Below are 15,938 nucleotides of genomic sequence, written 5' to 3'. Positions count from 1 at the left end.
TATTTTCCTATACAACAAATCTGCTCATTTTGTGTGTCACTGAAGGGATAAAAATATGTCACTAGTTTTTACTCCTCTTGTGCCTTCAGCATCAACACAGGCTATGCAAGAAGGATCTAGAAGTTTTCCTGGCTTGTGCATCATCAGGATTATTAACTAAACTAAAGCTGCAGAATCATTATTGGATGTGTGAGATTTTCCTGGTTTTTTTTCCACTGGAGGATTCAGGCAGCAAGGAACCTCTTGTGCCAGAGAGCTCATTGTAGCAGGTCCTATGACAACCACCATCCCAGCTGCTAGTGAAGTGGAATTTAGCTGGGTGCAGGGAACATGATAGGGGCCTCCTTTATGGCGGCTGGGGACCAGCCATATAAAACAGCCCCTTATTTAAGACTGTTGACAGGCATGTAGTGTAAATTAGACCAGCCTTCATGTTTGGGGCTTGACTGGTGGAAAGATGGCCTCCTGAATTGGGGGTGTCTGCAAAGCCTGCTTTAATCTCTTCTGCACCCCACTCATCCCCATTCTGAGTCAGCAAACTTTACTTTCAGACCCCAAGATGAGTTTACAGGTCTTAAAACACATTTAACTGAGCAAATTTGGGCTGGAGTCAGATACACACAAACATGGCATCCTCCTATGCCAATTTTACAGAGTCCCTTCACATAACATAACACTTCAAACTGGTCTTAGTCTAATTTTCACACTTCAGAAATGAATGTCAGAGAGTAAAATAATAGATTATTCCTGAAGTGCAAGACACTAAACTATTGTCTCCTATGGAGGACTAATTAGTGGTCTAACTCCATACCATTTCACTTTTAAATCGATTGCCACAAGACATCTGGTAGTAAATTGCATCCAGGCCACTGTGATTTGTGACCTCCAGGCCACTAACAATTCACTAACAAGCCATTTTATCCCAGTATGAAATATGGCATAGCTTGTGTGGCACCTGTGGCCACCTACTGGAAAAATTTGGGACTGACATTCAAGCATAGTGAGAATTTTCAATGAACTAAGACACATAGCAGGAATTTATTCTCCATTGTTCCAAAAATGTTTATCCATTTTGCTACCTAGTTGTATTGCCTGTATGAACAGAACTGACAAGGGCAGATACTATTATCTTAGAGCAAGAGGAGAAGGGTTGTGAGTTCAATCCTTGAGGGGGCCATTTAGGGATCTGGGGCAAAAATTGGGGATTGGTCCTGCTTTAATAGGGGGTTGGACTAGATGACCTTGAGGTCCCTTCCAATCCTTATATTCTATGATTCTCTCTCTGTGTATATTAGGATGGTCCAGTTGTTAGGATACTAGCCTCCTAGGAGATCTGGGTTCAACTTCCTCTGCCATAGACTGCTTGTGTGACCTTAGTCAAATCACTTAGAGCTAGATTCACAAGGGGTTTTGATGTTTAATTGAATCTTAGGTACTTAATTTCAACATTTAGACACCACTAATGTTCACAAAATTGAACTCCCTTTGGGGGTGGGGCTTAGGCCATACCCCACTCCTCAGCATTTCCTACTGGCTAGCTTAAGTGGCTCCCCACTGAGCATGCTGGCTTCTATGAATCCCACTTTTAGGCACCTAGCTCTCTCCGTGCATTGTATTACTCCTGGGGGAATTCTGCACCAAAAAATTAAAAGTTCTGCACACAATAGTTTAAAATTCTGCATATTTTATTTGACAAAATAACACAGCATAATCACGCCAGTTTCAATTATTTTGGTAATTTATTTCAAACTACGTTTCAGCAAGTATGTCTGTAACAACACAGACAACAAACGTTTTCCCCCAGGAGTAGAGAGTTAAAGAAACTTCTATGACAACCCAGTTCCTGTTTCTTTGTTATGCTTTTGTTGGGTGTCTCAGTCTGGATGTGTCACACGTGCCAGCTGGGCACATCTTGGGGGAAAACTCTGCCCCTCTGATCTCAGACACCCACATCCCCTTCTCCCCAGGGCCCAGCCATGGGGCACCCCCTGGCCCAGACCCACACCGCTTAGTCCCCCAGAGCCCAGCTGCAGGGTGCCCCTCAGCCCAGACAACCCTCCAGCTCTCCCTCCCCCAAGCAGTGTCCTGTATTTGAGTCCTCAATGTAACTTACATCAATTGATAAATCACCTCTGCATTTGGTCCTAGTACTCCTTGTTCTGCTGCAGATTATCTATTAATCTTTACTTCTTGGTACCTATTCAACGTTCTTTGGCATGTAGTGTAAATTAGACCAGCCTTCTACAGTGATACAGGGTGATACAGTTTATGCTTGTGAAACTTAACTTTTTTCCCAGACTATTTTCTTCATTGACCTCTCTCCAGAGCTAACTTCTTTCACTGTTAGCTGCTCTCTTTCTGCCTCTTCCAAAGTTACTAAAGTGATTACAGTGACTAGTAATCAGATTATTACAGTAATCATGCACACAGATTACTCTAAAAGACTAACTGTAAGAAGAAACAAACTGAAAAATTAGAACAAATTATATTTCTCTGTGATGCTGTCATTTCTGTCTTGACCATGTCCGACTACCCTTAGTACAGATAAAGTTTCACTGTAATGGAAAATACCCGCTACACTGCAACTGCATAGTAATACTTGGTGCTTATAGAAATAAAAAAGGTAGGGTATTTCTTACTTTCCCCTGTAAAAAAAATTATCTATTAAGTTAGAGCAGAATACCAGTTTCTCTCACCTATGAATCTCCATGATTTCCTCAGCAATCATTCTACCTATTTTACCTGCCCCAGCTCTTGTTCCACCTGGAATACCAGGAACTGTAGGATGGGTCCTTTTTGGGCCACCTAAAATATGGAACAATATTTGTAAGATCACACACATAATAAGCGAAAGAGATTATGCAAGGTTTTTAAAGGGGAGGGGAGGGGAGGAGAAGAGACCCCGGGACTGCTCTAACTTATGCTGGGGGTTGGGCCCAGAATATGATGGGTGTAAATTCTGGGCCAATCTAAGCTGTGCCTTTTAGGAGATGCAGCTCAGACTCAGGACTTATATATCTAATGACACATCTATAATAACCAGTAGCTTGCTGAATGAGTGAGCTGGCCCAGGCCAGCTGGGAGCACCTTGCCCAAACTGTTAGTGCTGAATACTTAATTTATTAATATTAGCTGCTCATCTACTGTCTATACACATTTCAGTCAGGGGGAGGGAGGATTCGTTTCCTGTCACACACTAAAAGCACATTACTATCATGTCAGCATGTTAGCAGAACACCACCGCCAACAGGGAATAATTCACAGTTACCTGCAAAACATTTAAATCAAGTCCATTTGGGTAACTGCAAATGTCTGACAAGGGAGTAAAAAGCAACAGGGTCTCTGAACATTATGTTCTTGCAGTTTAAAATTGCTGTTTGTTATTCTAATACAGACTTGGCACTTGAATAGTGCTTATGGGGAAGCCAAGAGGAGTTTGCTCTATTCTAGGGCACAATGAAGGAAGTAGAGAAAGGACTGACATAAAATGAACTAAAATAATAAGGAAGTGATAGAGTATTGATTGTGTGCAATTGTTAATGGTCTTCTGTGTTAACAATTCATACTCAGACCTAGCAACCTTCCCAGGAACCCTTTGGGTTGAAGTCAATGGGAATTGGGGAAGCTCAGCACCTTGAAGAATCAGGTCCTTAAAGTCAGCCTTACAAATCACATCTCAACTCAGAAGAGGGCTGGGAGGAACAGAGCGGGCCAAGAACTGTGGGGCCCCTATCCTCCCTGTGCAGATGGGGGGCTTTGCCCTGCCTGAAACTAGGGGACCCTTCTTAGTCCTGCCTCTCCCTAAGCTCCAGAGCCACCGCCAGTGGGAGTGGTATCCCCAGCCCCACTTCTACCCTTGCGCTCTTGGCATGGTGAGATGCCTCAGGCCCTGCACAATGCCAGTGGTGGCGATGGTGGGATCTGGGCCAAGCCAGGGTGGGCAAATCATTCTCCACACTACTCATGGCAGGCATAAATTCTGAGTGGCACTGAGACCCCAATGCCACTCACCCAAATTTGGCCTGGCTGTCCTTCCATCATGATGAAGGGGTGGGTGGGCTAAACTTGAGTGGTGCTGCAAGCTTGTGCACCAGGTCACAGCACGAACCAATGCTGGCCCAAACTTTAACCCATAAACCGATGCTGAAGCTGCCTCAACTTTTCTGTCTGAAATACTTTGCTGCATATTTTCTAAAAGGATTTTTTTCTAATTTAAGAAGAAAAATAAATTTGTATTACAGATTTTAAAATCATAAAGCTTCTTATATACCACCTTTCATCTTCAAAGATCCCAAACAGCACATACTAAATGCAGCCAAAACTACTGCAATGCAGCCACATCCTTGCCTACATCTCAGCTCCTGTTCCTTTCCACACCACCTCACAGGTCATATATTCTTGGCCAATCCTCTCTCCTTAATGGCCAGTACCCCTATTCTTGACTCATTTTTCAGTACTTTGGGGCAGATTTCTGCTGCTCTATTTAGAGCAAAACAGTTGTAAAGCCAACTAAACTGGCTACTACAGGATTTCCCCAGAACAGAGGGATCCTCATGTGGCATACAGTCACAGTAGCAGCTCTTATGTCACCAAGCCTCCCAACCCTGCTGCTATGTAGGTGGCCAATAAAATGACCAGGCTATTTCCTGTGTATGGCTGATCCCTAGCTGCCCTAACGGCCCCTTGGGGCTGTTGGCAGGCAACAAGCATAAATTAGAGCAGCTTTCGTGTCTGGCACTGGACAAGTGGTAGGACAGATCTAGAACTGGGGGGATCTTAAAGATAGGATTAGGGATTCTAAGGATTAAGCTGAGTTGCACTAAGTGCTCCCTGGCCATAGCCCCAGCTCAGGATCAGACCAGGTGCCTTTTCCAAAAATAAAAAAAAATGACCTATACCTGGAGCTGTCCTCATGTGGCAAACACCTTTCCTCTCCTCCAATTCTCTCCTTACAGCCTTCCACCACTGATCCCTAGGAGAGTGTGCTCTCACTCTGCCTCCTCAGACACTATTTGTATTGTTTCTATCTAAATTAGATTTAACCTCACTGGGGAAGAGACCTTGTTGAACTTATATATGTTAAGTACAGTGTACACCTATCATCTTCCAAGCAATTAATAATCTCGGGAGGACGACAGAAACAAACTGGAGCACACGGGGTTAATTCAGTAGCCAAGGAAAGTCTGTTAATGATTGCTGTCTAGCAAGTGCAAGTTTCTCACTATACTGTAGTTACCTTCTCCAGCCTGAAGTACGCTGTCCATGCTGTGCGGAGAAGCTGCAAGCTGCGGAAAGGCTGCATCTCCACCATCAAGTACACTGGTGCTGAGGAAATCAACAGGAAGAAACAGTGATAAAATAGCTGCACGTGCTAAATATACATAGCATGTTATAAGGGGGAAGTTTCAATGTTTGTGACTTATAAGACAAATTTAGTCATCATCATGGAGGTAACCATAGTGAATGACACATACTGTAGGGCTATATAAATCAATAAGAGTTCTGCAGGACACATTAAGTAGCAACAGCTGCATAATATACTAAAAACAATCCTAAAAGAAAAATAAAAACCCTTATGGCTCATCAAGCATGCATTATTGAGCCCAAACTGCTTTTCTCCTAACAGGAGGGAGCAGCTGATCCAGGATCTGATCAGTCAATTTGTTGTGCAGAGGCACACTGCTGCCTCGTCACAGAACTCCAAAGCAGAAAATGGAAGCTCCACGTGGGTAAAACAATGCACCCGTGTACAATCAATGAGAAGATTAGGGACCCAGTGTCTTACTCTGTACATTTATTTATTTAGATTTATACAAACTGTAATAAAAGATCAGCTAATTTCCAGATTTCATTCCTTTTGTTGTAAGGCTAGCCATTATTAAGCTCAGATGCTTATACGATGTGTACACATTTTTAGAGTAATTTTTAGAGTAATTCCCATGATCTTACACTTGAAGCAGGGTTACATTCCTGATGTTCAAGGCTAGCTGCTAGAAGAAAATACTTACGAAACAACTGTATTTGTTGAGACGATGTATTCTACTTCTTTGGTCCAAGGGTTCATGAAACTGAACCAGCGACTCCTCAAGGTAATAAAAGAGCCATCTTTTATTTTAAACTTGTAACAATTAGTTGTAATTTTTTCTCTTGTCTGTAAAACTAAAAATAGGGAGACATAAGGAACAACCCTAGTTTTTCAGACCTGCATACTGAATACATGAAGGGTAGAGATTTGATGCAGATCCTCCCAGTTTCACTGGCTTTTTTTTTTTTTTTTGGGTGCAGAGAACAGCACTATTTCTAAATCTCTGTACCTGAAGTGCAAATTAGAAGACTCCATACTAATTTAACTTTAGCTTAGGATATTTTCACTGTTCAGTGCATATCATAGACTCATAGAATCATAGAATATCAGGGTTGGAAGGGACCTCAGGAGGTCATCTAGTCCAACCCCCTGCTCAAAAGCAGGACCCATCCCCAATTAAATCATCCCAGCCAGGGCTTTGTCAAGCCTGACCTTAAAAACTTCTAAGGAAGGAGATTCCACCACCTCCCTAGGCAACGCATTCCAGTGTTTCACCACCCTCCTAGTGAAAAAGTTTTTCCTAATATCCAACCTAAACCTCCCCCCCTGCAACTTGAGACCATTACTCCTTGTCCTGTCCTCTTCCACCACTGAGAATAGTCTAGAACCATCCTCTCTGGAACCACCTCTCAGGTAGTTGAAAGCAGCTATCAAATCCCCCCTCATTCTTCTCTTCTGCAGACTAAACAATCCCAGTTCCCTCAGCCTCTTCTCATAAGTCATGTGTTCCAGACCCCTAATCATTTTTGTTGCCCTTCGCTGGACTCTTTCCAATTTATCCACATCCTTCTTGTAGTGTGGGGCCCAAAACTGGACACAGTACTCCAGATGAGGCCTCACCAATGTCGAATAGAGGGGGACGATCACGTCCCTCGATCTGCTCGCTATGCCCCTACTTATACATCCCAAAATGCCATTGGCCTTCTTGGCAACAAGGGCACACTGCTGACTCATATCCAGCTTCTCGTCCACTGTCACCCCTAGGTCCTTTTCCGCAGAACTGCTGCCTAGCCATTCGGTCCCTAGTCTGTAGCTGTGCATTGGGTTCTTCCGTCCTAAGTGCAGGACCCTGCACTTATCCTTATTGAACCTCAGCAGATTTCTTTTGGCCCAATCCTCCAATTTGTCTAGGTCCCTCTGTATCCTATCCCTGCCCTCCAGCGTATCTACCACTCCTCCCAGTTTAGTTGAGTCCTTTTATCAAAGTCCTTTTCATGCAAGAAAAATCTAATGTTTGCCAACCTGAAAAAATCTTATCCCTTTAAGTTGTTATTTTTGTGTGAAATATCAGGAAGACTAATAAACATTTTGACTGTTTTTACTTGTTGAAACCAAAACCCTCATTCTTAACACTGAATTATAAATCATCTTACCTTGTCTGTGACATTCTGCAAGATGTCCTATATCATCTTGATGAAAATATTCATAACACGAAGTGCCTAGAAGTTCCTGTGGTAAGTATGCCAGAATGGCTGTTGCCCTAAAAAACAAACAAACAAACAAACAATTTTTTACAATAAAGTGGTACATCTGTATTATTAAAATGTATCCATGCCCCCTACTCAGTTATAAAACAATACTGTAGAATATATTATTTTCACTTAGCGGAGAAACTGAAAGTTTCCATAATTTGTATCTTAATTTTGAAAAAAGCTAAAAAAACAACAACAAAAAAAAACACAATACCAATAACTTTCTCTGAAATAGTTTATTCTGATGGGTCATCTACAGATACAGAAGCACTTCCAATTACCAAGCCTTGAATGTAAATTGTAATTTGGAGTGTTTAGAATTGGCTAAAGCCTTCTGGTAGCAGGCCACCATGTACTGAGGAAGCCTGAAGACACAAAATGCAATTTAAACAAAAGATATAAGCTGGGTGAGGTAATATTTTCTATTGGACCAACTTCTGTAGGTGAGGGAGACAAGCTTTCAAGCTACATAGCGCAATTCTTCAAGTCCAGACTTGAAGAACTGCTCTCTGTAGCTTGGAAGCTTGCTTCTTTCACCAACCGAAGTTGGTCCAATAAAAAACATTACCTCACCCACTTGGTTCCTCTCATTTCCTGGGACCAGCTCAGCTACAACAACACTGAAAACACTATTTTAACAAGAGCATTCACGTTTTTAAAGTTCTAAAATCTGTTTTCTTCCTTTGTGTACCCAGGATTCTGCTGTGTCATAAAGCCTGCTTCTGTCAACATCAGTACTTTAGATAGGAGTGTTTCCCATTCATTGCTGAAAGGCCTAAAAGAGCAGCAAAAGATGACTGAGAATGAAAAAACAGAAAAAGTACAGAGGATACACTTTATGATGTATGATGGATACATTTTACTGATTTAGCACTGAGAAACCTGACTTTACATCTTTACTACCACTATAATCAGACAGGAATATAAAAATGTGTGACATTATACAAGGCTTTCGTTTCACTAGAACTTTTTCTTCAAAGCCAACCCATTTTTACTTCCTCAACAGAAAACTTCAGAATTAACATAGCAGGATCCTGGAGTGCTTGGAGAAAGGTTTAGGGATATCTGGGTTTGACATTCCAATAACAAGGATCTATATATATATATCCTAAGCTTGGAGTCAATGCATGTACGAAAACCCTAATGCATGATGGAAGTATTTTTTTAAACTGCTCTATGCCTGTGCAGAGTAAGAGACACCTGAATGTCACAAGACTACAGATTAAGGACTGAATCTTGAAATGTGCTGAGCACTCTTGTTCTGATTCAACTTGTGCTTAACTTCTTTCTGGATCAGGACCAGAGTGTGCAGCAACTTCCAAGATGGTCCTCTAATGTATTGCTTTAGAAACTGTACATTATAAACTCCTTACAACATAGGGAACTGAATTCATAATACCATACTCCTTGCATTCCTATTACCGGGCATTAGCATGCAAATTACTTGTGCGCGAAAAGTTTTACGTTGTTAGGTCACTGGATGCCATCTGCTTTAGCAGCTGTACTGTAGATAACTCTGGAAAACCAGAAGCTGTGCCAACTATTTTCAGTTGAGCTACAGGCATAATAATAAAGCAACTCACTTATGAGAAAAAAAAAAAATCAAGAAAAAGAACAGAAAGTGCATCACTGATCTTTATAATAGATCTGCATGAGTTTCTATATGCTAGTGAATCCCTTCCATCTTTGAATACTGGAAAAGCAAGTTCCTCTCCAGGGGACTGACCATTAAATAAGCAATAGGATAGAAAACTAAGATGATATGGGATATGCAGGGGTCTCTCTCTTCCTCAGATTCTGAACTGGTTGCCACAGGGAAGGAAGAGGAAAATAAGACAGGGAGAGGAATCAAAAACAGTGCAACTAAATGGGACCAAATTAAACATTTACATGGTGTAGTTAAATTGTGTGGTATTTAGGAGATACTGAAGGTACTTACATACCATAAGATATATTTGACTCTAAGGGCAAAATTTTGATGTTGTAGTCCAAAAGATAAGCAAATAAAAGCAAACACTCCAGGATAGCAATTCTCAATCTTTTCCATGCATGACTTCATGTTAGAAAAAAATTTCAAGGACCCCCCCCCCCCACACACACACACCTAGCTCTAAAGAAAAAGAAAGTACTTTTCCTGGATTTATCTGTCACCCCTAGATTGACAAACCATGCTCTAGGACAGTGGTTTTCAAACTTTCTGAGCTGAGCTCCTGCTTTGAGTTACAATTTTTGGTTGTGCCCCCCCAACCCAGAAAAAATAGAAACATCTGCTTCTCCCCACTTGGGTTTTCAGGGTGGGAAAGGCATGTGCGATGGTCTTTGGGGGTGGAGCCAGTGCTGGGAATGGAGTGGAAATCAGCACCACGGCAGTGGATGTTGACACTGACCCACAGGCTTGGTGGACCACTGAGGTGAGTCAGGGTATGGAAGTGGCACTCCCTCCCCCAGCCTCGCATGGCTGGCATCTCAGCTTCCCCCGCCCCTGAACATTTCTCCGCGCTGCCCTAGGGCGGCGTGCCCCACAGTTTGAGAACCTCTGCTCTAGGACAAGTTGTGAACAAAAGCTAAACATAGGAACATGACTGAAACCAAAACCTAAGAAGGAATAAAACCAAACCATACTGCTGATATCAGCAGTTTATGTGACTTTTGCTGAAGTACTGCAGATAGTTTCTGTTTCAAAGATTCTGATACTTTCAGATTATTAATCTTTTAAACTCTATAACAGATTCATTTATGAGAGATTCCCTATCAGGGCACGAATTCAGCTGAGCACTTTAAAGCACATCCTTAACTTTAAGCATATGCTTTAACTTATAAACTATTATAGTATATCTCCTTAGATCATTCCATATAGAAATTTCTATCAAGCATCTGCAAAACAGAATTCATCTTTGAATTCATTCACCTTTGTGGCAACCAAGGTTCCCAGCCCTTGTATTATTTTGTTTTTAAAATGTACAACATAATTTTGCTTTGGTTAGACTTGTTAATGAGTCAGTAGTGTATAATATGAGGGCATAAATAATTTATAATGCAATCCCATTGGAACTATCTTTACATGAAAGTAGTTTCTGATTAATACTATTTATAAAGTACAACAGAAGAGTTATGATTTACAATTTTATTTTCATAGTGGTATAATGGCTTTCTTGAACAAATAGTTTATCAAGCTATGTAGCAAGTAGCATGATACAACTACTCCAGTTACCAAGAAAATGATAAACTTATTCTTACCTCTGATCTACAAAAACAAACTTCCCATCTATTGCATGTCGAGAGACATATTCTGTAGGTTTAACCCGGATCTCGCCATTGACTGGTTGAGGAACTACATGGGGATGTAACCGTCCAATTGCAACAAGACAGCTTAAGTTACAGCCTTCATTATCTGGCTCATTATCTTCATCTAGTCCCATTTTTGTTGGTGGCCAGCTTTTTAAATATCCTGTGCTATGAATTGTACAAAAGCTTTTGCGGTCTGCTACAAAAGAAAAGGTTATCATCAGCATTGCCTTAAGATAAATTTGGCCCTCAATCAGGTCTGCTAACTTGCAGTGCTTCTCCTTCTACCTTGGAAAACTAAGTTGCTGTATACTCATATACTAATGCAGAAGAAGTATATATCAATCCACACAAGTCAAATGTGAAATTTACCATGTGATACCACTGCTAATATCGAAACCCAGTCCGATAATTCAACAATTGTAGTCAATATCAATTTTGCATTTTCCCGCAAATGACATAAAGCTGTAATTTTAAGAAGTCACACTATGAGCTTTTTCATTTATAATTCTTAATATAGGACAAAACAAATCAGTGTGCAGAGGCATAAACTATGGAGGAAAATAGAATCTGAAAGTAAAATATTTCAGTTTTAAGTTTCGGTGGTTACAAAATAACATAAAAGTGGTTTCAATTAAAAGGGAATACCATGGCAATGTCCTTCAGAATATACACTGGTCTTCTGTACACATTTTTAATTGAAAACAGTGTCTGTTACCTTTTGTTAGAGAACAATTTAATATTGTCACAATCTTTACAAATATATTAATTAGGGCTGGCAAGAGATTAAAAAAATTAATCGCGATTAATTGCACTGTTAAACAATAATAGAATACCATTTAAATATTTTTGGATGTTTTGTACATTTTCAAATATATTGATTTCAATTACAACACAGAATATAAAGTGTACAGTGCTCACTTTATATTTATTTTTGATTACAAGTATTTGCACTGTAAAAAAACAAAAGAAAATAGTATTTTTCAATTCACCTAATACAAGTAACATAGTGCAATCTCTTTATCATGAAAGTTGAACTTACAAATGTAGAATTATGTACAAAAAAACCCTGCATTCAAAAATAAAACAATGTAAAATTTTAGAGCCTGCAAATCCACTCAGTCCTACTTCTTGTTCAGCCAATCGCTCAGACAAACAAGTTTGGTTTACATGCTGCCCGCTTCTTGTTTACAATGTCACTTGAAAGTGAGAACAGGTGTTCTCATGGCACTGTTGTAGCTGGCGTCGCAAGATATTTATGTGCCAGATGCGTTAAAGATTCGTACGTCTCTTCATGCTTCAACCACCATTCCAGGGGACATGTGTCCATGCTGATGACAGGTTCTGCTCGAGAAGAATCCCAAAGCAATGCGGACTGATGTATGTTCATTTTCATTATCTGAGTCAGTTGCCACCAGTAGAAAGTTGATTTTCTTTTTGGTGGTTCAGGTTCTGTAGTTTCCACATCGGAGTGTCGCTCTTTGAAGACTTCTGAAAGCGTGCTTCACACCTCGTCCCTTTCAGATTTTGGAAGGCACTTCAGATTCTTAAACCTTGGATTGAGTGCTGTAGCTATCTCTAGAAATCTCACATTGGTATCTTCTTTGCGTTTTGTCAAATCTGCCACGGAAGTGTTCTTAAAATGAACAACATGTGCTGGGTCATCATCCGAGACTGCTATAACGTTAAACATTATATGGCATAATGCGGGTAAAACAGAGCAGGAGACTCCCCCAAGGAGTTCAGTCACAAGTTTAATTAACGCACTATTTTTTTAACGAGCGTCATCAGCATGGAAGCACGTCCTCTGGAATGGTGGCTGAAGCATGAAAGAGCTTATGAATGTTTAGAATATCTGGCATGTAAATACTTGCAATGCCAGCTACAAAAGTGCCATGCAAATGCCTTTCTCAGTTTCTGGTGACATTGTAAATAAGAAGCGGGCAGCAATATTGCCTGCAAATGTAAACAAACCTGTTTGTCTGAGTGATTGGCTGAACAAGGAGTAGGACTGAGTGGACTTGTAGGCTCTGAAGTTTTACATTGTTTTGTTTTAGAGTGCAGTTATGTAACAAAAAAAATCTACATTTGTAAGTTGCACTTTCATGACAAAGAGATTGCACTACAGTACTGGTATGAGGTGAATTGAAAAATATGATTTCTTTTGTTTATGATTTTTACAGTGCAAATATTTGCAATAAAAAATAATATACACTTTGATTTCAATTGCAACACAGAATACAATATATACTAAAATGTAGAAAAACATCCAAAATATTTAATAAATTTCAATTGGTATTCTAGTGTTTAACAATGCGACTCTTTTTGTGAGTTATTCACGTGAGTTAATTGCGATTAATCGACAGCCCTAATATTAATTGAAGACAGGTATCCTGAATATTTTCATATGATGCATTTGGCTGGAGATCACATTTACACTGAGGCAAAATGATCAGTACATGAGACAGAGTAACAGGATATATGGGTTCTACTTCTGATTTTGCCATTGGCCCATTCCGTGACCTTATCCAAGGACAGTACATGTGAAGTCCTGACCATGCCTACTGGTTTGGGCCCTACTGGGCTGCTGGCCAGGGCAACACTTAGTTTGACAATGCCCCCAAGGCTTAGGCATAAGTGAGAGCTCTAACCAGCCTGTTAGCAGTTGGGCAGCATCAAGACTTAGGCAGCTTTGAACATGTCTATCAAAGGAAACTTGAGAAAAGGAGTACTTGTGGCACCTTAGAGACTAACCAATTTATTTGAGCATAAGCTTTCGTGAGCTACAGCTCACTTCATCGGATGCATCTGAAAGGAAACTTGGGTGCCATGGGGGCTTTAGATGCCTATAGTGTTAGGCAGCTGCTGAACAGTGGTTTTGAGAATGTGAGTGGTGCCTAAATGTTGGATTTAGGCACTCAAAGAGGCAATTAGGCACGTAAGTACCTTTGTGAATCTAGTCCCTTAAGAACCATTAACTTTGAAGCTTAGGGTTTACTGTCAAATTCACACCCCCAAATAATTGCACACACTACCATCAATTTCAACTAAAGCCATGCATGCTTTAGAGAGCAGAATTTTGCCTTATCCACTAACAAAATTTCTTTTTCAGCAAATGTAACTTTAGGACATCTACTTTTAGGGAGCTATAAAGAAAACAAGAGAGTAACAAACAAACCTCTACACAGTTGCAACAGTGATGAATACACTAAACACAGAGCAGCTCTATTCAGAAATTCTTTATAATTAACTGAAGGTTGTTTAGTTTTTAATCTGATAGTTACTCTTGTTTCACATAGCAACAATACAGAGAAAAGAACTGTAAACCACCATTATATTTGATAAAATGTACAAATATTACCTTTCTTCTTTGAGCAGGTGGAAGGAAAATCCTTGTCTTCTACTTTCACTGAAGGTCTGTTGCATTTCATCCTACAAAAGAAGGAACGTCTTGCTCCAGAACAAAGTCGTGATGGCCCAGGTGTTATATCTGTTTTAACTGGAAGTCCAGCTACATGAAACAAAAAATTAAACTCAGTAAACATTGTCTTTACTAAAATTTAAACTATATTCTCAACTCTACAGTTATTTTAGCAATGTCTTTGAGGGGAGAGTAATGTGCTCAGCAAACTCATATCAACTTCATGGCATCTCAAGCTGATTTTTAATGATCAGATTATATCCAATGCTAAATTACTGGGATTCATATAGAGACGACCCAAATATTTCTTGCTCCTTCAGAAGTTAAAGAAGGGCTATATTTTTGCTGTATGTTTCTTATTTGTTGAAAGATGTGTTTACCAGCCAAGCAGACAGCAAAAAAATAACTAACTAACCAGCCAACCAATCAACCAACCAGGTTGGATAATTTATTTGTGTGCCCACTGTCAACAGTGGTCACACGGGGTACAGGAACACCAACCTAGGATTAACGGATCCCAAATATGAAAGTCAGAGAATTGTTGTAAAAACCTATATTGTCTTTGCAATAGATTTTGTGATTCCTTTGAACTCTATAACTTTGCAGTTGGCCCAGATGCTACAAACTATTAATAGGGCCTTTGGTAAACTTACAAGATATGTATGGCATTTGGGATTCCTTATTTGAGAGTTTGGTGCAGACAGGCATAATTCTATTAATGTTACTGGAGTTGCGTCTGCTTACACTAAGGCTGAACCTGGCCCTTAGAGTTCCCTGCACCCAGACTTCAAAATAATACATGGGCCAAGATCCTGATAATGTGAGATGTTAACAGCATACATGGTGTTCAAATGTTTTCCAGTGCATATTGTTAATCCCAGGTTACTGTTAGTGGCTACCCCAGGAATTTGGACACTTGACACTTCACAAAAAAAGCAAATTATGACCTCATACTTTGTCATAACTTGCATGTTTTTATATATAAATGGGGTATTAAAGTGGTATATGATGTACATAGTATCAGATACTTTTAAATGATTTCAAAATTATAGAATATTAAGTGGTCCGATAGATAGATAGATATCTCTCAGAAGTAGAATACTCAACATATAGGATACTTTCAATGGATCAGCATGTTCCTGCAAACATTTAAGCATGTGAGTATCTTTCTGCCTCACAAAAATAATTGGCCTTGATTCTGCAACCACAGAAGTTATATATACACATGTGCTTGTGAGGAACAGACTTATTTGGTCAAATTTTCATAAGTGGCTTCTAAATTTACAGCTGCAATTTTGTGTGTGCAAAGCACCACAACGGAACATAAAAAGATAATTTTTTTGCACACAAAGGATCCTATTAATTCCCCATCCTCAGAAACTGTATTAATAAACTTGCATGTGTTGCAAAGAGACTAGAGCACCACTTTAAATAGGAAAATTTGCTTAATAAAACAACTTTCTTTAAAGTTAACCAGATCACAAAATTCTAAAACAAAATGGTCACCTGGTTATTAAACTACTTATCCCAAAAAGCCATAGACCTAGGGTCAAAGTTCACAATACTCTGCCAAGTGCAAGAAGCTACAGCTTCCTGCCATTCTTCCATTACAAGGATTTCCAATCTACAAGAGAGGACAGCCACGGTTAGTAGTAGCTTCCTAACTCACTGACCA

General features: G+C 39.9%; 1 protein-coding gene across 9 annotated transcripts in view; it reads right to left on the bottom strand.

The window, feature by feature from the left end:
- Positions 1-15,938, bottom strand: part of BMAL1 (basic helix-loop-helix ARNT like 1) — an 84,577-nt gene that overhangs the window by 13,796 nt on the left and 54,843 nt on the right. For 8 of the 9 annotated variants that reach the window (XM_077818429.1, XM_077818430.1, XM_077818428.1 and 5 more), the window contains 6 exons: positions 14,204-14,353; positions 10,795-11,041; positions 7,459-7,565; positions 6,009-6,159; positions 5,237-5,325; positions 2,697-2,805 (listed from right to left, as the gene is read on the bottom strand). In XM_077818429.1, coding sequence (XP_077674555.1) covers positions 2,697-2,805; positions 5,237-5,325; positions 6,009-6,159; positions 7,459-7,565; positions 10,795-11,041; positions 14,204-14,353 — 853 coding nt within the window. The remainder of the gene's footprint in view (positions 1-2,696; positions 2,806-5,236; positions 5,326-6,008; positions 6,160-7,458; positions 7,566-10,794; positions 11,042-14,203; positions 14,354-15,938) is intronic. The other variant, XM_077818437.1, reaches the window with a different exon arrangement.

This window comes from Eretmochelys imbricata, chromosome 6 (assembly GCF_965152235.1).
Source record: "Eretmochelys imbricata isolate rEreImb1 chromosome 6, rEreImb1.hap1, whole genome shotgun sequence".
Taxonomy (NCBI): domain Eukaryota; kingdom Metazoa; phylum Chordata; order Testudines; family Cheloniidae; genus Eretmochelys; species Eretmochelys imbricata.
The sequence above is the reverse complement of the archived record's forward strand: the minus strand, read 5'-3'. Positions and strand labels throughout refer to the sequence as shown.